The sequence below is a fragment of the Pagrus major genome, chromosome 1, assembly GCF_040436345.1.
Source record: "Pagrus major chromosome 1, Pma_NU_1.0".
NCBI classification, from domain to species: Eukaryota; Metazoa; Chordata; class Actinopteri; order Spariformes; family Sparidae; genus Pagrus; species Pagrus major.
This window is the reverse complement of record NC_133215.1, coordinates 21,281,155-21,307,305: the sequence shown is the minus strand read 5'-3', so window position 1 is coordinate 21,307,305 and position 26,151 is coordinate 21,281,155. Positions and strand designations below refer to the sequence as shown.

The 26,151-nt window shown below is 40.9% G+C and overlaps 1 protein-coding gene across 1 annotated transcript in view; it reads left to right on the top strand.

Moving 5' to 3' along the window:
* usp43a (ubiquitin specific peptidase 43a) overlaps positions 1–26,151 on the top strand; it is a 116,445-nt gene that overhangs the window by 30,487 nt on the left and 59,807 nt on the right. Inside the window, exons 3-4 of the mRNA XM_073469088.1 lie at positions 10,122–10,225; positions 25,715–25,807. Of these exons, the coding sequence (XP_073325189.1) occupies positions 10,122–10,225; positions 25,715–25,807 (197 nt within the window). The remainder of the gene's footprint in view (positions 1–10,121; positions 10,226–25,714; positions 25,808–26,151) is intronic.

Sequence of the window (26,151 nt, the reverse complement as noted above, 5' to 3'; positions counted from 1 at the left end):
TGTGTGAGTCTGCCATGTGTGTAATTAAGGTAAAGTAAAAATTCAGACATACCTCTGGGTATTGTCATGCTAAACCAAGTTGGTTTGGAACAGATAGCAATGTGCCCTCATAGGTGCTGCATCCGAGGAAAAACTTGTGTTTCACTCTCAGAACTACAAACAGTCACTGCTGCGCTTGACTCAACTCAGGACTCCCAGGTTTTATCAGCATAATTTCTCCAGACCACATGTCATTTCAGCCAGGGGTATGCCTGCGTGAGATTACATGTCTGGTAGCTCTGGCTGAATTTGCACTGCAGGATCAACAATGATTTTGCCCCACTGTGGTGAAAACACAGTTTGGGAGAAGAACCATGGCAACATCTCAAAATTCATTCCCACCCTTTCAAGTTTCTTTCATGCTCTGCTGTCACAGTTTTGCTTTGTTTCGTGACCACAAGCCGAAAACCATTTAATCATTTAAAGTTTCTTTTAAGCAAGAAAAGACACAATTGTGAGCCTGCCTGAATCCACATTTGGAGCTGCATGCCTGTGTTTGTGTGTATAAGAGAGAAAGTGAAAGAGAAAGGGCGCAGTATGTATAGGTACATGTGAGTTAATATATGTAAGTGTGTGCATGTCTGTGTGGATGCTGCTGTATGTGTGTGTAGGGATGACTCAGAGCAGTTGCTGGCAGCAGAGGTGGACGTGTTAAGCCCCTTGAGTCAGCCACTTGATTAGAAATGTGCTTTGAGACGATAACTGAATCAGCGTCTTTCCTCAGTCACCATTTATTTTTTCCACATTATTTTTAATCTCAATAAGACAGTTTTTTTCTCCCCAACTGCAGCTCAGGTCACTTAGCACACTGACACAGTAGCATTATTAAAAATGATATTTTGCAGAAGTGCCTTTGGGTCACTCCAGCTGCAGTGTAGAAGCTGCTGTTTTCCAGAAGCCAGCTGACGTTAAAACATGAAATTTGTTCAGCGTTAACATTTTAATTCACAGACACCAAGAGTGAAAACAACAACGCTATATAGCTGCTGTGGCTTCAGACTAGGCCTACAGGGCAAAGTCTCTCTCTGGAGTTATGAAACCTTTACCTGCTGTCATCTTGAAAGGTGACTGCAAATTTCTTTAGTTTCCTTCATCTCAGAGAAAGCAGGCTTTAGTAAGCTTGGATTCGTGGTGGTTATAATGATTTCAGAAGCGATAAGTCCAACAACATGATGGACCTCTGTGCTGTGCAATTACACCAATCCACTACGACATGTAAAGTAAGAAACATTGGTCATCTTGTTACAATGCAGTGCTCTGCTGGGAAAACGTTGGGTCCTAGTTTTCATGTGGATACCTTGATCATTTTTGCTGACCTCTGGTCTGGGCGTTAAATGACAATGATATCATTTATTGCAAAATGTAGTTATCAGTATAGGCGGGAATGGTTTTAAAGCTTATATCCACCATGAAGACTGGTCACTACAAAATACAAAATGGTAGAAAGACTGCCCTTGCATAAAACTGGGCTGTCTATGTGGTAGAAATATGCAAATATTTTTGAAATTGGTTCTACAAGACCAGAGAAAAAAAAGAAAACAAGCTGAGGTATTCCTTTTGCTCACACCTACAACAGCCAGAATGTGCTGCGCTGCACTGGACCAGCAGACACTCCCGCTGATGCGTGACATACTGCGTGTTGGGCAGGAAACAGTAAGGCGGCCAGCTGGTAACAAACAATATTGTCTTACAGCTGAACAGTACACTAAAATATGTTTTTGAAAACACAGTGAAGACAGTTTGATCATGAATTTGTGAGCCCCTAACTCGGTCCAAGACAGAGAGGGACGGCTCTCTCTCTTGATCCGACTATACTCCTTGATTATGTTAGTGGAAGTACAATATGGCAACTTTCAAGCCTCGAGTTGTTACTGTTTTACTCTTATTAAATTTCATCAAGGTCATTTTGTCTCCTGACTGATGACTAATAATCACGATCACATTGTTTTATTTTGGGGCAAAAACAAACCAGTGTGTCAGCGCCATGGTTGGAATCTGCAGCCTTTAGGATATTAGTCAGTCTCTCTACCTCGAGGCCAACCTGCCTTCCTGCTGTGTTGTTTTCATGTTTTGTAGCTATACCAAACTAGTCCATCCACACGCACAAACACACACCAAACACCCACTCTTTCCCATTGTGATAGTGGTTTTAGATTCTTTCGCTTGCTCTGAAACTACAACCCCCCCACGTACACACTCACACATATACACACACCTCCAAATCTGCAACAACACACAGCAAGCCAAACTCCCACTCACTCCCCACCACGCTGTGGAGGAGCGCCTCAGAAACGTCTCACATGAATGCGTGCCATGGGGAATCAGCAGCTCTTTGATAACAACATATGTTTTCATGTTGGGAGTGGAGTGTGAAGATCTCTGGAGGGAAGCTGTGCGTCTGCCAGAGGCGCAGGGCCAGAGAGATTTACAGTGGCTGCACTGGAGAAATGTTTCACTGATCACACAGAATTGAGTCCCAAACTGAGGTGAGGACTCGGAGGAGAGAAGTCTTGGAGCTGGAGAGAAAGCTCTCAGGTCACAGTGAAGATGAGTGTCTGTCTGTCTTATGTCAACCAAATATCCAGCGCCTCCATGCTGATGGAGACATACTGGGTGACTGAAAGCACCAATGGGATTTGTAAAGGATTTGACCCCATCAGTACATATTTTTTAGGAAGAAGATGCCAGACGTATAGCCCTTGAGGTAGCACTCTTTCAAAAGAGGGACACACTTCTTTTATTATTTTTCTACATCTCTGTGTAGTTGTACTTGCAGAGGTCTTTACAAAGGCAGCTATCTTGTCTCACACTGTGCTGTGGAGGAGCCCTGATGGGATTAAAATAGCATACTTGGTGTAAATGCCTCAAATGCGTAATCCTTTCTGAGGTATTTCCTATAGGCTCGTATTTGCTCGAAGATTGCGTTGCTTACAGTTTTTGACGGTCTCTCGGTGAATTTACCAAAACCTGCATGGTGTGGTGTCCTGTAGAGATGGGGAGGAGGGATGAGAGGACAGCAGCGCAGGAAAGCTGTGCAGTGGGTGGGCAGATGCAGCTATGCAGGATCTCGAGACAATCAGAGACTCAATCTGCTCTTGTTTTTAGCTTAGCTGTGTACATAAAATGCTGACCACAGACACACACGCACACACACACACACACACACACACACACACACACACACACACACACACAGTGAGCTCTGTAGCATCCAGCAGTGAAGCTCCCCCCAAATACCCAGTTGGCTCTGATTGGTCAGCTCACACATGCCTGAGCCAACAACAACAGAGCAGCTGTGCTTAATCAATTCTTATGTGCCAAACTAGTCGCAAGGTGTACATTACGCAAAAGGTGTGTGACATGGTGGTGTAGTGTGATGTCACAAAGTCACAGAAATAAAGGCAGGACTACTGACAAAGCGTTTCAGGAGCAGCATTTTCATTGGGAGAGAGGAGCTTCGGTTAGTGCAGACTTTTTAACTTACAAGACCTTTAACATGCATAAGAATCCATAAAACACTCAAGGAAAAGAAAACAGCTGACTGAAGCATGACTCATCTCGATGTCTTGATGTGTCTGTCTGCCTTGTGCCTGTGTGTGTTTGTGAGTGTGTGTGTGCAGGCTCTGGTGAGCCTTCATGTGAGTGTGTGCAGAAAGCGCAATGCTCTCACTGATACACAGTAGTACCCATGAGTCCTTGTGGGTTTGTCGCTCCTGTGATTGCATTGATGTCGAGCTCTGCTGATGGTGGTGATACGTACCCGTTTGACCTCCCATCGCTCCGAGCAGGAGTAAACAGAGAGAGAGAACAAGAGAGTTGGAGGACACAATGTTCTTTTCAAAGTGACCTTAGCTCTCTTTATACACCCCAGAAATACCCAGAAACTTGTTCAGTATGCTAGGAAAGGCTTCGCTGGCAAATGTAGTTTATTTTAGAGCACCTGTGTAATAATAGAAACAGGCTCTGTGTATCAAAGTTACAATCAAATAATCACAAAAAATGTATTTCTTATTCTCAAAGGCATGTGTGTCCAATTCCTTGAACCCATTGCTACAAGTCCGTCGGGCTTTTGGCTCATACGCCGTGTTTGATCAGCTCTTTGTTGCTATAATCGACCGACACCTGGCTGTTTGGACAAAAATAAATAAAACTGAATCTGAAGACGAAAGCATGAGTAAAATAGAGCTATCCCTTACTTGAAGAAAAAGCAGAAAAAGATGCTTTGGAGACCATGAATATTTCCTCAGTTGTCTCTGTACCTGCTCATTGCTGTACTGTCCTTTTCTGAAAGCAGCTGAGACTACTGTGTTTAGTCTAGAGAACAAGGCAAATACAGCTATTTTAGCAGAAGCACGCAGAGCTCTAAAACCAGGTCCGATATGTAAATCTGCAAAATCAATTATACTGCCAGGGGCGTGTGGACGGCGCCGGTCATTTTGTCCCCAAGCAACAGGAGGCCGTTGAATGTGGCCTGGATCTGTGAGAAATCAGAGTTTTTTGGATCGCACCCAGTGTGACAATTGAACAGCTTAGTGCTTCTGAATATTAGTATTCACTTGTTATTGCTGCGGCCAGCCCCCGCATCTATTTTTGGCAGACGATAGCAGAGCTGGAACGATGCTGTGGTGGTATTCATTATTCCCTGGGTGCTAAATAAAGACAGTATACCCAGTGCTCTGTCTGTCTCTCCCTGAGTTTTAACTATGCGTATCTACAGTAAACACAGTATGCTTCTGTACATATACGATACGGTATGTGCTGGTGTTAGATAAACACACAATGCTGTCTCTTACTATCTTCTTTATCTTCTTGCTCCGGGTCTGGCTGAGAGGTTGTTGTGACCTGCTTATGGTGGACGGTGGCTTTTCAAGTGTGCAGTGAAAAGCCCACTGCCCTCATTTTTCAACATTGTGTAGAAAAGGTTCTAAAAAAACAAAACCTGCTGTAGGTTGTCATCATTTAAACTAACTTCCTGTCCCTCAGTAATCCCCTCCCTCCTCTCTACTTTACTACAGTTGCAAAACTCCCTTTCTTTTTTTCAAGGCAGCTCTCTTTGCCTCTTTCTTTTCTTCAAGCGTTTTTCATTGCTTGGCCTGTTTGGTAGTATAAGCCGTCACCGGCAGCGCCAGAATTAGTGGCTTTCCCTGTCCCGCCATTGCCGGTGTAGGTACCACAGCAGGAGGATCCTGCTCCCTGCATGTTCCCCGAGCAGACAGGTCAACCTCCTGATGGAATTATATGTCCTGATTGGATAAAGTGGGCAGGGATACCAGAAAAAGTATTTTCTCTTTTACTGCATGAGCAGGGAGAGAAGAAACATTGGTTACTGGCTAGACACTATAACAGTGATGACTGTGGGAATACAGAGATTTAACACTTATTTTAATAAGAAAATACAGCAGCTTTCAACTTGTGAATATTTGTGGATGTTTAGATTGTTTAAAGCAATTGTTTTGTTTATTTTCACACATTCATTAGTACAAGTACAAGTGGATAAATTCCTCCACACTTGCGTCGGGAATGATCGTAGGCAGTGCACCCATTACACACACTTAATGCTTTGATAACTGAGGGCCCAGGTTTTATCTTCTAATGCATAGAGAATGAAGTATCAAAGCCAAAGTCTTTGTCTCTTGCTCATTTCCCTCTTTTGACCATATTGTACTCCCTGTTGTAAGGCTACTATTAGCATTGTCACCACTTAGGCTCTCATTATAAATGGCTTTCTTTCTTTGTTAGCACTTTGTGTCCTCGGCTACATTAAATGTATATAAGAGGGAATGCAAAATAGTTAACACAATATGACTGAGCTCTAAGGTAAGACACTGGAATTTACCTTCAGTGTATTCATTTAGGAATGCACTGAAACATACCCCAACATGAACATTAGACATTGTGGTAAATGCTTCAGACAAACATGAATGGCTCTGGTGATTAGACTCTCTCTTTATTTTTAGGCCACGCTCTGAGTGATGAAAAAGTTCCCTGTTCCCACATGTTGATTGGGGGGAATGAGGCCAGGGTTTCCATGGTGATGCTTGTAACCTAGTCTGTCTCTGAGGGTCTGAGGATTGTTCGCCATTGTCCTCCAGAGAAGAGATGGAGAAAAGAGGTCGAAGTCAAGAGAAAGAGAGGCAGTCGCAGCTCGCCTTGGGTCGTAAAAATGAGAGATATACACGTTAAATACAGAACGTTATTGTTAAGATAAAACATTTTAATTGTCTCATTTGACCGTGTCATATTCATAAATCTATGCTGAGAAGATGAAAGAAATCTCTGTCATTTGTTCCATGTATAAAAATACGGCTTAATGGTCAAGCTGTAAAATCAAATATGATGAGTTTAGTTTTAATTTAGAATACAAAGTTAACATACAGGTAAACGGCATCAATTATTACATTAAAAATATCAATAACAGAGATTTCTAAAAACCCACAATCATATGCTGTCCATCCAAGGTTGAGAAGTTCTGCATCTCAAGGTTTTCAGATTAACTTTTGAGGTAATTCTCTTTTTTCATTCTGCCACCAACTCTCTGCACCCCGAGTGAAACTGATGCTCACCAGCACAAAATGGAAATTGAAGTCAAGCTCAAATAGCCCCTGCTGCATCGCTTGGTCCCCAGGTGCAGATGAATCCCTTTTCCAATCTCTATAGCTCACACAGGCCCACTAAACTGTCCATTACAACTAAGTGATAAGCTGGTTAGGGTTTTGCTGTGTGGCAGAGGCACCTCCTTCTATTTGGTTTACACATCCCTCTGTTATTTCTCTTCTCAATTCTGCCTAATTCTGCTCTGTGTAAGGCCTTGTCGAGGTGGATAAGCAAAATTGTTATCTTCACATATCATTTGTACAAATGGCTGAGGTGTGAGGATGTGGAAATACTGCTGTCAAACACACAGCAGATCTGCTTTTTCTGCTCCTTGCTGTGGCCCTGTTGTTGCTTGCTCAGCAGACACAGTAGCACTAATTAGAAATCATTCAGAAAGATAGATATTATGCCTGACATTTTGCAATGATTTAAAAGATAATGGGATTTTCTTTTGTGTTTTTGTCCACTTACTAGAGATAAACACAGTGAAAAGGCCAGAAAGTTAGAAAAAATACAAGCTGTCACACCTGCCTTTTTGGCTTTGTGATGTTACCTCATTATATATTCTGGAAAGGGCCAACCTTGGAGAAACAAGATGCCAAAAAGCAGCTTTTGTTCAAAGTGAATGCAGTAATAATTGGATTTTGTTTGAACAAAAGCAAAGCTTCATGAAAGTTATTTGTCATTATTTCCAAAGACACGTTGCGAAACAGGACAGGAAGTCTCATTTTCCCTGAGAAAGTGCAGAGGCCAGACCTCACTAATCTCAGTGGACTTTAACTGTATTTGTTACATACAGTAGTGCTTATCAGAAATCTGTTTCAGGTCATCATAGTCCATAAAATCTTAGTTCATGTGTTAACTTGCTTGATTGAAATCATTGCCTACAGCTGAAACAAAATCCAACTCAGATTGCTTGAGAAACATGAATGTATTGATCTTTCATCTGTCACCAAACAAAACACAGAATGAGCCTTTAAGGGACTCTTGGTTTTGTTATGCCACCAAGTATTGCTTCTAAATTCCCAGCTTCCTCCCTGTTGATGTTCTTAAATGACTTTAATTACGACCATTTGTGAAGACAGTTGTGTACAGAATGCAGAGATAAGCAAGTTCAATAGACTTTTTTTCATAGCAGACATTTTAGCTTGTCATAACACACACATATATATATTCAACCACATTAAAGTTAGATGAGCTGGTTTAGGAGCATGCTGGCTTACTGTCATGGCTTACTGGGACACTTAATGGAACTGAGCTGTCGTTAACGAAATTAGTTTCACCCGTGCTTTTCCTGCTGTGACAAGTCAAAAAGTCTGCTTTGAAAAAGGCCTGTACTGCCAGAATTTATTTTTACATTAAAGCCTCTGCACATCCATAGTCGCCCCTCACAGGTGTTTTCACTCAGTCACCTGATTAAGCAGCTGGCTGGAGGTGTAATTCGGCTGAGTAATTGAAATTACCTGTGTAGGTGTAGAGGGCCTTTAAACAATTCTGCATTTGCACGATTTACAGCCAATGCAAACATTTAGTGTCAAAGATGTAAGGTGACTTTTTGGCTCAATCCCATTTTCAATTTTTACCCCAAACCTCGTTTTCGAGTCCCCCTCACCCCTCAGAACAAAGTTATAAGGTTGAAATCTCCCTCTGTGAAATGGGACAAATTTGAAGACCTTCATACGTCATCGGCTGTCACCGATGATCTTCATGAAAACATATACAAGCAGACATTTCCAGTATGCCGTCGACAGTTGTGGTGATTTGCATCGCGGTGGCAATCCTGGTGCTATCACAGTGCCATTTGCCATTTATAGATGGAGATAAGAGAAAAGCATCAATCAAGACATCAACACAGTACTCGAATAAAAAAAGTCTCTGCTTCGAACTCTGCTTCATGACCTGACCACTAGTGTTGCTTTATAGGCTGACATTAGCAACCTGGGCTCCTACCCTGCCAGTCTGCACTCATATTAGAGGAGTGGTACCAAGTGTAGCAACTTAACTGCTGGACTTCAGTTAAATTTCAGGAGTTACATGACATCAAAAGGGGGGAATTCATCGTTGAAATAAGTCAAAGGGGGGGACTGGCAAGCACAAATCAGTAATGCTAATTTAGTGTTAGGGCCAAGGAGTGTATTTGGATTGGGCCTTTGTGAAACAAGTAGTATAAAAAGTAGCATTGGTACATGTGGAGTATGTCCCACAGACCCCAGAAACCCGAGGGAATTGATAATTGCCAGAATTCTGCCTGGTAATGGTGTTTGGCAAACATCCCATCACTCTGCAGAGAGGATGTCTGTTACTGTGCCTGAATCCTGTTTCTACAAATGGAAATGTTGCTGCTGTGCACTTTTTACACACAGCTGGTGCATTAGTGTTCCACTGTTGCTTCAGCTCAAAAAGAGTATCTAAAGTTGCGCTACATAATACTGGTGATGGATCCACGTCAGAGACTACCACTTTACTATCACACACACTGATGCCCCAGCTTTTTCCTTATCTGATAAAAAAGCTTTACATCTTAAATTTCCATATTCATCATTAGTTAACAGAGGTCACCAATTTTACACGATGCACGACTCCATAGCAAAACTCCATGTAGCAGCAGACTAAGACTGGAACTGCTTGCCTGTGTCAAATCAGTCATTACCACCATAACGATTCAGCAATCTGTTGCTCAGTTTCCTCGAGTCATAGTTTTCATCATCGTAGTCCATCTTTTATTCATCGTCTTCGTTCTTTTATCCTCATATTTATCTTTGAAGTCTTTTTTGCCCTCCTGCTGGGTCCGACACAGCATGGAGTGTATCACAGCCATTTAGTGTTTTCAGCACACATTATCGGTGACGTGGAGGGCGGTTGACATCTCAAACATTGCTGACACCAATCTCTATTGACTTTTCCAACATCTGCCATTTAAACTCCCCCCCCCCCCCACACACACACACACAACTTGTCATGTGTAAATCTCTCTTTCTCTCACTTTTTCTCAGTCTGTCTTTATCTACATCTGTTTGATCATCTTGCAGTTTGTTGAAGAAGTAATTTTTAGTGAGCGAAAACGCTGAGGTGGTGAAGAAGTTTCCTCGTTGGCTCCTGTTCACGAAAGTTTTGCATTATCTGTCCCTGCAGCAGTCAGGATACTTACGCCTGATATAAACTTGGGCAACTTGGATAAATGCAGTTGGGATACAGTGCACTTCTTGCATGCAGCCTTAATTTGTAATAGAGACGATAACAACTAATTTGAAAAAATAAATTATTTCCTAAGGCAGCTCTAATTCATTTATGAGAAAGCATGTAGGAAACTATTGTTCAATAAATGTCTTATTTAATATTGTGAAGATGATGTATACTTGTATATTTGCTTATATTTATGCATCTGTCTGCAAATAATTCTCTTAAGAAATAAAGTGAAATGTACCATATCAACTAAAGTGATTATTTGTCATCTTTCTGTCTCTTTTTCTGTGTCTGTTTCTCTGCAGGGACCCAGTTCATTGGGGGATCCTTCTAATCCCAGTTCAGCCAGCACACAGCAGCCTCGAGACCGACACAGTTTTGTCCAGGATCATTTCCAGGCTCAGTACAGGTGAGAGGCATAAACATGAGCAGCATGCTCCGATGTTTCAAAAACTTTTATTTTTTTGTTACTTCTAACATGGCTGATTGTTTTTTTGTTTGTCGGAGTAAAATAATTTATTATTTTGGGCGCCTTGAACAAAAATTTGTTTAATAGGTCCTTCAGCAAAGATAAAACTATTTTATCTGATCTTAATCTAACACAGCTAATTAATGAGCCCTCTAGAGTCGCCCCACTTCTCACTGTTTGCTTGACTGGATACTGTTCTCACAGCCAAATAGAATTTGGCTGGTGAGTGGAGAGCAGGTGTTTTGTCAGAAGGCTTCGGAGACCATTCAGTAGTTTACTGTGTGTGGAAGATGAAAATAACACCAGTAGTAGGAACAGACCCAGGCATGTTTATTAATGATTGCCCCTAACTGGGATAGATTCAAATTTATACAAGATGTTTAAAACTCTTGTTATTTTTGTTTTTTTTAAAGGTTAATAAATAAGTTAAGGACAGACAATTACCTTGGATCAGCTTTGAACTCACATCTCCTATGATACCAGGGGTTATAGCATGGGCAAGATTTCATTTTGACCTCATACATCACTATCTTCAGTTAGATAAGGACCATGCCCTTCCCAAAATGCATTGTTGTGGTTTAATTCATGTGTTGTTGTGCAAGGGTGTAACTCATTTGCCAAGTCTACAAAAAGGTGTGCCTCAAGGTTCTCCTGTAGGACCACTTGTTTTCTGTTTTTATTAATGATGATGTTAATGTTTTCTCTTTGTATTTTTCAATTATAGGTAGATTATACTATTATACATTGAATCAGAAAAATCACAAATTCAAGAAGCTTTGCTATCTGACTTTAGTATTCTACAAACGTTGTAACAATTTGACAGATTATCAAATAGATCTAAACAGTCCATCTCAATGTGGCTTATTGAAAAGTGTTTTATTCTCTTATTTTAAAACAAATTGCATGTGTCTTTAGCAGTGACTGTTCCTGTCTAGTTTAATCAATAGTCTATATCCTAGGTTGTAACTGAGTGTTGTGCCTTGAGTTTTGTGTTGTTTTGTTTTCTGTTTGTTCTTGCGTTTGTTTTGGGGTCCCCCTTGGTTTATCCCGATATAATAAATTTAGCAAAAGAAAACAGACAAACATTTCTGTCAAAGTAAATAACCCAAAGCTCTTAGGAAGAAGTAGGACGATATTTTGGAAACTATCTTTGGTCCCTTATCAATTATGCAGTACGCAGGCTGGATTCCACTGAGCACTATATTGATTGTCCTGAGGTTGTGTTTGAATAAACAGACTGAAATGCACATACTATTAAAAAGAATAGGTATTCAGCACAGGTGAGAGTGTATTTTCTCTCCTACCGATAAGAATCAGTAGCTTGAGAAAGTAGGTCAGACAGACCTGTGAAGGACTCAGGGGATTCGTCTTTAGTACTGGTTTCTGGCTCTCTGTGCTTCCTTCACAGTGGAAAGTCAGAAACTGAGGTTCTCTGGTTTAATAGACCCTCTAATGGAATTGACTCTCGACCTTTCAGTAACCTTGTTGGCACACTTTGCTGCATACATTTACTTCACATCTTGCCTTCACTTTTCACCTGACTCCTGAGCAATGTAACCGTGATCTAAGGTGGTAAATAGGGAGAGAGACTTGTTTTGTTGCAGGCTTTAATGTTGTGAGTGGACAATCTGATGCTTTGAAATGACTAACTTGGAAACAGCCAAAACTTTTAAAGAAGCAACTGATATGCAGGCTGAACTGAATTTGACCTTGATAAGAATTGTTTCAGCACTTTGTTACAAACCCTGTCTAATGCTTGTGTGTATAGGTTTTATGTATCAGTGTAAGATGCACTGTCATCAGCAGCTAGGACAGAACAGTATGTTTCCACATCCAGCAAAAATAACAAGGCAGAGTACAGATAACTTCTTCCTTGGAATGAAAAATTTTACCTTGGAGAGGTAACATTTCATCTTTTTGGCAGGGACTTGCTGACCGCTCCTTATGGTGCGATGTAAGAGAACAGACTGCTATCCAACCCAGACAGATAGAGCAAAGTTTCCCTCTTGTACTCTCTCCTTGCAAACTTTCATAATGAACTCTGTTTGCCCAGACTATCATATGTGCTAACAGGATGTATGTAACAGCCACTATGCGATATAGGTCACTAATGTTTGATCTATGGAGAAACACTTACAAGTATTGAGGGAGTTCAGTGCATACTGTAGCAGATTAAATGAGGGGACTATTTTGTTGTATGTGCATATATACTACTACTACTACTACTACTACTACTACTTTTTCATAGATGGTAGTAAACTGCACATTTTCTGGTTTGACTGTTTGCTTGATAAAATAATACATTATAATTAATTTCCCTGCATTCTGGGAAATTATTATTAAGAATCATTAAATAAATAATAGTTTTCTTATCTATTCCCATCTTATAACATGACATGACATTAATATTGTTTATTTTTCTTTATTTAGACAGGGCCAATTCACAAAAAACGACAAAACAATAAGCTTCCTCCACATGTCGCTCACCTTACTGTTATGACAACAGAATCACAGGTGAAAACGCATGGCGTGTTTTTTGGTCGACTTTATGAAACTTACTGCTGATGAAGAAAAGCAAATAACGTTGCTGGTAGAGAGAAAACAGAAAGGAGAGAGAAACAGCCAGGCATTGAGAGGCTTCAAATGCACATAAACAGAAAACACTCAAATTAATGACTTTAGTGTGAATCACAAACTGTGGATTCAACAGATCTAGTGGGATTATTCTGACCGATGTCTCATCCATTCTGCAGCTTTCAGGTGGAACCACTGTTCGTGAAATGCAATCCCATGAGTTGGGAATGAAGGGAGATGGATGAATTGATCAGTTGTTGACAGCTGATGACAGATATCACCAACTTGGCGACTGAGTACCCAAGTGCTCAACTCTGTGGGAAATTAATGGACTTTTGGTGAGCCAGATTGGTTGCCCATTTACAGTTTGCACTCAACTCAGGTTTGCTATGGGCTTAAGTCAGATTGTCAGACAACATGTTTGCCCTCAGCACCTCTTTGAAGTTGGGACCAAATAAGGTGTTTTCAAGATTTTTTTCATTTTCTCACTCGACGTCACATGTCTATTTGAACTACTGTAAATTTCAGGCAGCAAATGGATGACACTGAACATCATTTTCAACAAGCATGAACAAGTAAGTATGAACACTTAAATAAAGTAAATCTTGTGCTAGTCCAAGATGTTAACTCCAAATATAAATTATTTTATACTCTGGAAATGGGATGTGGAGTTTGTCAGAAGTTCTCCAGTACCATTTTACACCAAAAATAGCATGTGTATGCAGGTATTTTTAACACAGGTAAACCCTCTTAAAATAGGAGATTGGCTCCTGAAGAGTTTGCCTTCTTGTTTTATTTCTGGTGAGTCACGTACGGTGTCATGAAATGATGCTGGAAAACAGGGACCAGCAGATCAGAGCTGGGGCCGATACTACAGAGTCACCTGGGACTCTGGGAACTGCGAATGATAATGATGATCGTACCATTTCCCCCCGAAGACAAAAGCCTGATCTTAGTGGTGTTAGTGTGTTTTTTTGTCCAATGTAAAAGGGGTATGGGTCAGAAGTGATAATACAGGGACAGAATCGTAGCCATCCTGGACAGTGGCCCTGTCATGTTTGATGCAACGCTCTCACTCGACCTACAGCAGATATGTATGCGAGCCAATCAATAAGACGGTCAGCCTGTGATACTTGTACAGTATTGACCACTACACTGTGAGGTTAACCAGCCATTCATTCGGCTGATTATCCCATTCTCTCATTGGCGGGTGATGGATTGAACGCTGCGACTGTGTCACTGCGGAGTTGTCTCCCATGACGCCCTTAGCCTGAGTAATTTAAAACGGCTTGCACTGATTCTATTCACTGAGTCAGCTGTAGAAGAGACAAGACTCTTCTCCGTCTCTTATTCATTATCTTCCCAATTTTCTCTCACACTATTCACGCAAGCACACACACACACATACACACACACATACATCTGAGTGTTCATGTGACAATATCAGATTAGCTGTCAATTCATTAGCTGATTAGCGTAACAAGGCTCTGGGATGCTTCAATCAAACTGTTCTAATGCATGGTAATAGTATTGCCAACCACAATACAAACATATACAGCACACTTGTTTTTGTGTTGTTGTTGTTGATGCTTTTTTTAACCAAACTATTTTACAAGATTAAGCCTACTGTGAGACAAGGCAGCTTGAGCACTAACACAAAACACAAGTACAGTGGGCTATAAAATTGGACCAGGCAAAGTGGAGAGAAGGTTTTGCTCGCATGTCAGCCTTTAGAGTGGACAACCTTCACTTCCAGGCTCATTTACTGTTACATCTTTTCAGTACATCTACTGGTCATCGCAATTCTTCTGGAACAAAACTGACTAATCTTGTTTTCTTTTCCGACACAATCTCAGTCATCATGAAATGTTTTTTCATCTTTTTAAGCCTCATCAGTGGCCAGTTGACCAAAGAGAGTGTGTGTCCCTACAGTCTGCTAGAATTTAATAGGAGTGTGACTGAATTGTGTCAACGTTTGCTCCACATAAAGCTCCAACACTTTATTCTATGGTGCATACAGTATAGTGTCAAGTCTTCCAAATCTGTTGAAAATTCTTTATAATCCTCATTATAAATAATGCAACAAAGTCAACTTAATGGTCTTGGCATTTGATTGTTACATTTTAAAGAATATTAAACAATGTGATAGCTTATGAATTAATGTGTAATGGAGGATGGGACTGTACATTGCGTTTATTTATTTATTCCTTTATTTTGCTTTTCAAGCCAGAATCACTATGTAAAAACACAGTGACCCAACAGCTTAATACAACAGCTGTTTTCTCTGGTCTATGCATGAGTCATTACCGGTTGTTATGTCCTAGCTAACGAGCTTATTATGTAACCGCAAACCTCAAAATGTGGGACTGTGGGATTCACCTGAGGGGTTTGAGTTAGATATGTGTAAATATAGAGAGACGAAGAGAGTGGAAGGAGATAAAGAGCAGCAGATGTGATTTTTCTCATTAGAGTACCTACAAGTTTTTTTTTAACACATAACATTGTTATGATGTAATGAGTTTTGTTTGGAGTTAGCACCTACATTATGTCTGAGTAACAGTCACAGACCTGGGATTTGTATTTATGACAGTGGTGCGGCACTCAGAAAATGCCAATTTCTAGTTGCTTTAAAATGTCAGAAAATAGTCTGAAACCAATGTCACATTTACCTAGACATCAAGGTCACCGCGTTAAATTGCTCATTTTCTCCGGACGACATCTAGAATTCAAAGACAGTCAATTTACAACAATATCAAACAGAGAAAAGGAGCAAACTCTTACATTTTAGGAATAAAAACCTTCAGTTTTGTACACACAGTATCTTTTTCATAGCTGCCTCTTCATACTCTGATATTCCTCTCATATCTCAGGCTGCTGGGCTAGTATTGCTGGCCCAGTTTTTAAATAATAGACACAATAACATTGTGGTTTAGATGTCTGCCCTGCTCCTTTTCAGTTCCTCTTTTTCTTGTTGTCATTTGCTGCTGCAACTGCCAAATTTCACCAACATAATATTGGTATACCACCATCTCTAAAATGGAGATGTTACAAATTTCTATTTATTGAGTACAAGTGTAATTTCTGCACTGTCCTTTCTGATGACTACCTTTAGTTTTAATATGTGCTGTATCATTATTCAAAAGCAGACTGTCATTTCGTCAGCATAAATCCCTGATGTAGCTCGTTGGTCCACACGTGTGCCACTGTGAGACTAACTAGTCTAAAACTCTAAGAAAGCTTTGCATCATCACAAAAAAAGCTTGGAGCGATCACATCATAGAAAAGTGGTGTTCGTTAAAGTTACTCAATAACTTAATGAATAAATGAAGTACTCGATAAGCTCACTCGGTCTTCATTTCCTTACTCGCGTTCTATGTGACAGCGTTGATCTGCACTCTACATTCCTGTCTTCATTGTGAACTATCTTTGAAATATAATCGAGACTGTGTTGTATTACTTATTAGCAGTTTCTTGCCCCCAGACCTTAATAAAGCATTGGTTACTCTACTACATGTTAGGCTCTAATTGAAACCACAGAGTGTTGATTATTTTTCTAACTCTGGGGCAATATTCTCTCTGGTGACTCACTCTATTAATAAATAATAGACAAAGATACCCGCATGGTGTAGGATTTGTTTTCTAGTCTGGGTTTCATCTGGCCTTCTTCAGTGTAAATATTCTCTATATGCATTTGTATTCTCATCTCATTAGTTGGTCTTAGTAAATCTGAGCTGGTTTCAGTCTGCTGCGTCGTCCTTCTCTCTCCCATTTTCCTCTTCTTTTCCTCTTTACATGGTGTAATCACTGGGGAACTGGAGTCACTTTGCCTCTAAATGCAGACCAACAAGGGAGCAATCATTCGCCCTCCATCCCGCAGTGTCTTATTTTTGTTTCTTTGTTTCCGGCTGCGTCTTCGTCTCTCACTGTGTCTATCTATCTGTGCCTCTCTCTCTGGCCTTCCCTCCTCTCTCTGTCTACATCACTCTGCTGATCTCTCTTTCTTCCCTCTTCTTCCTTCCTGATTCTTTTTTTATCTCGCAGTGATGGTCCTCAGAGGCGTTCAGTGGAGTTGTCTGATCTGAATAAATGTTTGCGATTAGAGCCAGGGCTGTCTTGTGGTTTGGGCTGCCGACGTGGGAGTCGGTGCTCCAGTCACTCCGTTGTGCTGCAACGTTTAAATGAGCCTTTGTCAAAGCCTCCCTCCCTCCCCCCCACTCTGTTTGTCACTCTCAGTTTGTGGCATCTATTTTTAATGGCCTGGAAGACGTGCGGAAAGCCCCAGCCTCTGTCTCTGTCTGAACAAACAAGATAGTTGAGGGTGGTTACTGTTTTCCTATCACAGTGGCTTTTATTTGGACGCAGATTCAACGTGAAAACTTTTGGGATATGGGACAGTTTGTGTAATAAATGTTGTCAGATAGAACCCCCAGTTTCTATGATCTCCAGTTCTATAGAGCTATTGAAACAAAGTAAGCATGCACGCAAATCCCATTGTTTTCCTCAGCCCCCTGAATCAAGAGCCATAAACAATTAATGCTCCAAACAGCAAAACCTTCTAAAAGCTACTTATGCAACAAAGCCAACGGATACCTGTCCAGAATGACATGTTCTCCCCACCAGTCATATATTTTGATGCCAGATCCTTTGAAGACTTAGCGCTTCAGAAAAAGAGTGCAAACTTTCTCTCATCTTCAAAGATGGTCCGCAGGGGCTCCTCTTTTCCCGGAAGATGCACCCAGACTTGGATGTGCTCACGCTGACCTCTCTGAGGCACCCGTCTGGTCATTCCACGCTGAGTGAATCCAGAGCTGAGTGGATCCTGAAAATATGGCCAAACGGTGACCTTCTCACTTTGATTTTGACGCTTTCACCACCCACAGAGCTTTCTTGGAGCCCAGCCTCACGTACCACTCTCCCTCCTGCTGCTACCACCCAGAGCTTCACAGTGCCAGACTTTGAAGTGGGTGCTCGCCAGTTAGTGTAGGCATTATCAAATGGACTCTTTGATCCCCTTCCCTTTCTGTTTCGCAAAAACAAAAGTCATCTGCGCAGAGTCATTTGCCACCTCTCTCTGAGTTTACAGTAGTTTACAGTTAAGAAAAACTAGCAAGTACATATCTGAATCCTCTTTACCACTTGGAGCCTTAAATGACCTCTAAAAATGAATAAATGCACCATACAAGACACACTATCGCACTACATTTGATTCTGGTCCTCAAAGTGTAGTCGGGCCATGTAATTAAAATTAAATCTCTGTAAAATATACAGAGATTTTCTTTCTCACAATTGACATTTAGAGCTGCAACGTTAGTTGATTTACCCATTAGTCAATCAAAAGAAAATTAAGAATATCAATTCATCATTAAGATAATTTTTCACCTAACCCAAAAGAGCTTCTCAAAAGTTTATCTCATAGATCCAACAATTAATCTATTATCATTTAAAAAAATCACTAGTTGTAGAACTAATATTGATTTTCTTCTCACAACTGTTGGGGAAAATAATACAAATATATATGCTACTTTTACCACCTTTATCACCGGTTTCCGACACTTACTTTGGTCCATATTACTCTGACTCTGTCCAGCACACAAGCTCCCCTCTCCCTACTCTGTGTGCGTGTGTGTCTCCTGGTGAATATGGATTGTCTGAATCGCATTAACCCCTGGGATTGGCCTTACACTGTACAAAAGTTTATATGCTTAAACTCCTAAAATTCAGGCCTCCAGATTCTTGGCTCATTAAAACACACTGGGACTTTTCCACAGGTGGCGACCCACCAGTCCTGTGTGTGTGTGTGTGTGTGTGTGTGTGTGTGTGTGTGTGTGTGTGTGTGTGTGTGTGTGTGTGTGTGTGTGTGTGTGTGTGTGTGCTGCAGTGCACGCACAAAGGCTGGAGCAGATACCATGGAGGAGTCGCTTGTTGGGAGAATGAGTTCCACCTCACGTAAATCCACTGTGTCCTGCAGCTTCACCCTGAATGTCAGATATACAGTGTGTGTGTGTGTATGTGTGTGTGTGTGTGTGAGAGAGAGAGAGAGAGAGAGAGAGAGAGGGAATATTGGAAAGTGGGAGACTGGAAAATGTACAGGAACTAGATAGTTATTTGTCATTCATAGCAGTAGCTTCTGTCAAGGTTATAGACGAGCTTGTGCCTAAAATGTTGCAAGTTTGAAAACGTAAAAGAAAAGTTAAACTAATGAGGTTCTCACTTTGGATCACATCCGTCCATACTTGTAAGTTACTTGAGTATGTTGTAGCTTCAAATGGGAAAAATAAGAAGATGTATTTCTTTATGTAGCCTTTATTTTACCAGGAATATTACCATTGACATTCAGAATTTATTTGACAATGGAGTCCGGGCAGAGACAGGAGCCTAAAAAGACAACGTTTTGATGTTGTGTTGATTGGAAGTTTTTGGCCCCTCGTGCAATATGCTACACAAATGAAGGAACAGCTCACAGAGGAAAACATAAAAAAAATCAAAAAAGGTCTTGCAAATTGTTGTTTAAGACTCAAAATGACCTTGAATGCTGTACCGCATGAGACGGTTCCAGTGTTTTAACTGAGTGCAACTGGGTCTTTTCAAAAGCTGGCAGACCAGACAAAAAAGACGGTTGGACATGGATCAGGCTTTAGATAGCCAATACTGATCTGTTAATAAAGCCTTCAGCAGTCCACGTCCCCATCCTATAGACTGAATTGAGACCCGACCTATGTATATTCATATTTTTATTTGTATTTGTTCATATATATTTACTGTAATGCTGATTTGAATTTTTCAACAAAACCTGTCAGTCATGCATGCATCAACATCTTTCTCTGCATTCCACACAACAGACTGATGAAGCAATTGAGTGAGAGTGAAACTGTGTGATAGAAAGGAGGAGAGAGATCGAGTATGTGCCTGGGTGTGCGTGAGAGAGACACAGCTGGATTAGTTAACGTCCTTGAGTCCATCCACCTGCTTGAGAAATCTTGCGTTGTTGGAAGGAACAAAAACAAGAGTCAGTTTTCAGTCCTCTGTCCTTACTACTGACAACTTTGAAAGTGCAGCCATGTGTGCCCAGCTGTCTTCTGTTACTTATTAGCAATAGTAATTGTTATTTGGTCAGTTAGTTTTAAACAGGAAGGAGGAAACTCAAATATATGAGTTTCCTCCTTCCTGATAACGGGCAATCACAATTTTGTCTCTGAATCCTAAGAGGGAGCACAAAAGTATAAAAGTGATGGTTTGTATGGCACTTAACGTGTGTGTGTGTGTGTGTGTGTGTGTGTGTGTGTGTGTGTGTGTGTGTGTGAGTCTCGACAGCCCCTTTAGCTGAGTTAATTTCCCCTGACAGGAGGTCTCCGCTCGTTCTCTCCTATAGAAAGAGATGAATGCCCTCCAATCCACAGCCAGTGACACATGACTGACTGACTGACTGACAGGCGAACAGGAGAAAATGAACTCTCCTAGCTCTCTCTCTTTCAGTCTGTGGAGTTGTGGTTAAGTTAGGTATTTTAAGACCTTGGCTCAGCAGTCAACCTTACTTGGAGAGAGGACTACCGTAACATCAGATAAGTCTACTAAACAAACATAATATCTTTACATGCCAGTCTAGATATTAACTATACGCTTAGAGCTGCAAGAGGTTCACATTTTTTTCTTAACTAATGTTGAAAGTCGCTTATGTTCTCAGGCTTTGGCGTGTTTAACTAATAACAAGCGTTAGCGTGCCAGTCTCAGGGCCCTTGTACTGTGCATGGTGGTTCACTGCACACCTAAATGGAACAGAGGCATCAATAGTATTAGTTACACCTGTGATTTTCCTCAAATGTCAAAATGTCTGCTGTGAGAAAGTATCATTTAACTGATTGTATGCTATAAAGCACAAGCACACACTCACTTGTGCTGTCTGTCCAGTGATTAGAAAGTGGGATATTGGGAGTTTTTGTCTTCATTGGTAAAAAAAAAAAAAAATCTGTCTACATGATTCAGGCTGAAATATTCACAGACAAGGTAATGTCTTAAAGTTTTTCTTAGTTTTCCAACTCACTTCCTCACTCTCTGACATTCTCCTGCATGTTTCAGCAACAGGCAAACCAAATGAAGTTATTCCAGTTGTTCTGCAGTTACATGGGGATGGTGACCTACTTAAACAAAGCTCCTTCCTGTTTTGGTTGAACAATGGCGGACGCACTTCCTGTGTGCCATAGTGTCACCTTCATTTTTGCGGGAAAAACCAGCCAAGTGAGCAGGCTGAATAGTTGTCTATTACCAGTTGACAAAAGTGATTTGTTATTTATAGAGTAGAGTGCAGGTTACATTTTACTTCAGCATTTTATTTGCCCAGGAATCATTGCACCAGAACTGGAGTACTGATTATTGATCAATCCTTGTGAAACATGACCTTGGTGGTCAGAATATTTACTTTTGCATCTGAGGCTGACTCATGAATGCGCACTGATGCTTTGCCCTTAACAGTCTAGCCAGGTGCTATAAATGCATTCTGCACACAACACTTGACCATTCATCATTCACAATAGGCCCGGGGGGATTCAGTATGTAAAAATGTACAAACACACACATATTTTTTGACTTACCAAAGCATCAGGGCATCTGGTGCTGCTGTTTACAGCCTGTTTTGCTTTTCTTGGCTGTCAAACGCGTTTCTTCTGATAAGATCACAAAGTCTCAGGGGTATGAGGGTGTGCTATTTGGCACTAGATGCGAAACTAGATTGAAGTGTCATGATATTCTTGACCTGTGTTTTTACAGACTGAATTGTGGGGAGTGTTGGTTACTCTGGAGGAATCTGACTGGCTTCTAGGTACTCATAAGAGTAAGTAGTTCAATGTGTGCGGTGGTAGTTAACTAACAACAAGTAAAAATAAGTTTTTACTAAAAGCAACCTCAGTTTCTTCTTATTTTTTTATAGTTCAGTCTTCTCCAAGTGTAAATACCAACACCAAACCGTGCTCACTTGTTTTCGGGCTGCATCTCCACCTGAGCCCAGGCGTTCATCCATCACTGTCGGCTGAGACTGTTTGCGCCTTAAATAGGGTCAAGACAGCAGCGACTAAACAATCAGGTTTCTTTGACAAGAACTTTCAAGTTTGGTTGCTGTGGGACCAAAGCTGTGCTTTTGGAAGAAAATAAAACTTAAGGCGTATCGTTAAGCTGTGAATATCTGGACTCAAAAGCTGCAAATAAATCATTTGTTTATGTTTGTAGTCTCTGCAAATTACATAGCTTTATCTTTGTGCTTTTTTTACATTTGCTTGATTGGTCTGTGAATCAAAAAACAGTCTTTCACCCTGTCAAATCTGACATGTTTACAAATGTGCACATCTATTGCTACACATGTACACTCATTTTATTCAATATCTCATTGTTAGATTACGAGTTAGTGACAGTTAGTTTTAACTAAAAGGAATACACAATAAAAAAACAACTGTATTCACAAGCTACCTTGCCATTCCCTCAGATTTGCATTCTCTGCGTTTGCACACAGACTTTTGACTGGAGTAAAACACTAATACAAATATGTTTTTAGCGAGAAGCGAATCTTTTTCTGCAGGCTGTCAAATAAATTCTATTTCTAGCAAACCCCGCAACAACAGCTCATCACAGACACTGTAATTGATTGATCTTAAAACTTTTGTTCAGTACATTTTGTATACCAACATCGTGACCTATTTCGTGCAGCGTACATTTCATCATCCACATCGCCTACATCATCCGCTGTATTGTGCTGCAAAGCTTCCCAATTTAGAATAACAGTATGAAAAATGCTTGAATCAGGCAACGTGATACTGCATAATGTTTCGAGATGCTGCCGGTGGAGTGTTATTTATTTAGCTCCGAGCAGAACGGAGGGATGCTGAGCAGCTCGACTTTCTTTCTGATAAATAAGAGCAGCTGCTGCGGTGCGGTGCATGTGCACCTTTGTGGTTGTATGTCACGCAGCTCCAGGTATCTGGTCTAAACTAAAGGATGGCGGTCTTTTTCGGTTGACACCTGAACGCACAGTACTATCACAAACACACACACATACACCTGCAGGAATACTGATCTCATATTCTCCAGCAGACTGTAAAGACTGTCAGCCTCGCAACAGACTTTTTAAGCGATGCTGTGTGTTTCTCGGTGTGTGTGGATGTTCCTGCACACACAGGTGTGAATTTTAGTGTAAGTAAACGCAGGGATCTGGGTGTCTACAACGTTGTGTGTGTGGATATGCCTGTCAGTACAAACTGGCATCATTAGCAGACCTGTGACTGGCTGCCACGGCACACTGGTTACAACACTGACGGCGAGGAAATGTGGAGCTCTAAATCTGTTGTATTATTTCCAGCATATTTGTACATTTGACAAGTTTGCATCACCACAAACTGGGATACAGCTCAACTGGCAGAAATGATAGTGAGACACCGGGAGATGAAAGGACCAGCTGGCAACACATACGCAAAGCTGTCGGTGGTAAGAAAACATTTTGCGGAAACATTGCAATAATTTTCCTTCGACAATCAAATAAAAACAACAGCAAAAAGAAAAATCAACGTAATCAAAGTATCGAGCAAACTGCCGAGAAGTTTTTGGTGCACCACAAAAGGAATATTATAAGATGATTTTCAACAACTTAAAAGCTATTTCCCTCAAATTTAAACTACTGTAATATGACTGGTAAAGAATGACCATAGTTGAAAAATGCTACATCAGCAGCTTCCTGCCTGTTTAGAGCTTATCACCCTATAAAGGATAATAGATTCCCCTCTGATAGAGACAAACGGGTAATGTTTGTCAGGTTGCCTCAAAGAAATATAGAAAATGAAAATGGTTCGAATCAGTGCTTTTATATTGGCTCAAACTTCAGGAAACACAGCAACTTGACCAATTACCTTAAATGAGCTCACGTGAATGAAGGGATTATGTTCCTACTTTGTGAGAGGATTACGTGCTGCTAGAACAAGCTGAACATGGTGTTTTCACTTGATCGCTGCATGGAGAAAGGCTTGATTACAGTTACGTTTAAAGAAGGACAACAGGTTATTTGAGGCAAGTTCACGGTCACGGTTTGTTGAGATAAAAGCAAAAGCATTACTTACTTTAGGATTCTTGCGCAACTGGGAACTTACTGTGGATTTGTAGTTAGAGCTGAGTTCTATTGTGTTTGCTCATCCATCCCCACACTGTGTCAGCGCCAGTTGGTTTCCATCACACAATCCTTTGGATTCCTGGTAGTGCTTATAGTGAAGACAAGACGTATTGAGGACTTCCTGAAAATGTTTGAGAGCAGAAAACACAGATGTTACCTGATGAAACTCGGGTTACATGACAAAGAGCTGTAATAATATGTTTGAATGTTAAAGAAATAGCTCAACTTTATGAAAAAAACGTATTAAGAGTTAAACGAAAAGATTGACACCACTCATGTTTATGCATCACATATGAAGCTACAATCAGCAGTCGATTAGCTTAGCTTAGCATAAAGATTGGTAATGGGGGAAAAGTTGGCTTGGCTTTGGTCAACGCACCTGGAAAGTATTGCTGATGTAAATGAATATGTGCTATAAACACATCGCAGGACACTGCCTAAGATGAAATGAACAAGGACATTAGCTCCTTAGCTTGCGAGTATTTGCCCAATCGGATGAAGCTCTGGATACATGGGCCACGCACCCCATTTTGCCAATTAGATGAAGCCCCAGCTAGCCTTTAGCTACCCTCAAATAGCTTGTGTTGATTTGTATGTGCCTGTAAGCTAGCATGATTGCTGAGGAAGGAGAGCTAGGTAGCTATTTCATTGTATTTTTTAGTGTTGAAGCTAAGCTAAGCTAACCAGCTTGTGCAGCTGTTTAACATACAGACATAAGGGTGGTATTGATCTTCTCATCTGATTCCTACAAAGCCATACTGTAGGTTGGGATCCCCAGTTTGTCTGTCCTCATGTGGTTCCTCCCTCTCTGATCAGCTCCGCTGTCATCAGCTCAAAGGCCTTGACGGTTCCTGTCAGTGTCGTCTTCTCCAGCGGCTTTGCTTTCTAGTTTCCGTCAACTCGACTGTCCTGCTGCCAACCTTCTGTTCATGTTTTATCTGCCCTCCCACTGAGCCCTGCTCTTTGTTGTCTTTCGCCTCATCTTTGTCCCTTTGCTCTCCACTTTAGTTTCCACTTCCTCAAACCATTTCTACTCTTAGTATCCTATACAGCTTTCATCCTTTACCTTTCTTCTCTGCTTTTTTTTCTTCGCGGTGTTCCTCTTCTCTCCAGCTCAGCACGTTCTTTAGCATACAGTTTGTTTTTTTCACTTAGTGCAATATCTCACCTGCCTTACTGCCAAAATTCAGAACAGCGTCCCGCATCTGTTGCTTTGCTGCCCTTTTCTCAACAGCAGAGCGAGTCCAGATGGTCTGTTTCATTGCTTAGTAGTCACCATTGTCCACATGGAATATTCACATTTGTCCACCATCATGAAGGTTTTACTCCAGAAGAGTACATTTCTACTGTGCATTTACTCCTCATTTAAGGGGGAAAGGAGAGCATTTGGCATGTAGGGAAGTCGATATCTCTCAGTCCATCTGTCCAACAGTGTGTGTGAAGTCATGTGAAGTTAAAAGTGCTTTCTTCTCCAATGATCGCTGTCTTTGTGATATTTAAAAGCTTTGTGACTTCAACGGGCTGATGTGAATTGAGTGAAGCACGATGGAATTGGGGAAAAAAGGGTGTTTCAGGGAGTGAAAAAATATGTAATGATATTTCTTTCAAGACTATCAAAACTCATAGTATCATATGCAGTGAACTGAGGTCATATATCGCAAAAAAAATAATAAAAAATGCTATCTGTCTCTCTCTCTCTGTGTGTCTTTCTCCAGGTCTTCTCTGACGTGCCCTCATTGCCTTAAGCAGAGCAACACCTTCGACCCATTTTTATGTATCTCCCTGCCTATCCCCCTACGACAAACCAGGTGAGCATCACACACGGCATATGGCAGAATTAAAAGTATATTGCTAGCAAAGCTTTGTTTCAATTATGGTCATCATGCTGGCGAGTCTATATGTTATGTATATTCAAGCATACTCTGCTTTTTAAATCTTCTGCAGGCCTCAGTGTATAAGCAAAACTGTTTAGTCAAGCAAAAGCCTTTCTTAGCTGCTGGGAAGTCGACACTCTGGACGTATGAGGTTATCTGATATCAATGATATGGATATGACCATCTGATTGATTTACCTCCACGAATAAGTAGAACATTGATCCCAACAGATGACTGTAAAAGCACACCCTTCAAAGGGAAATTTGACAAAAGGACTG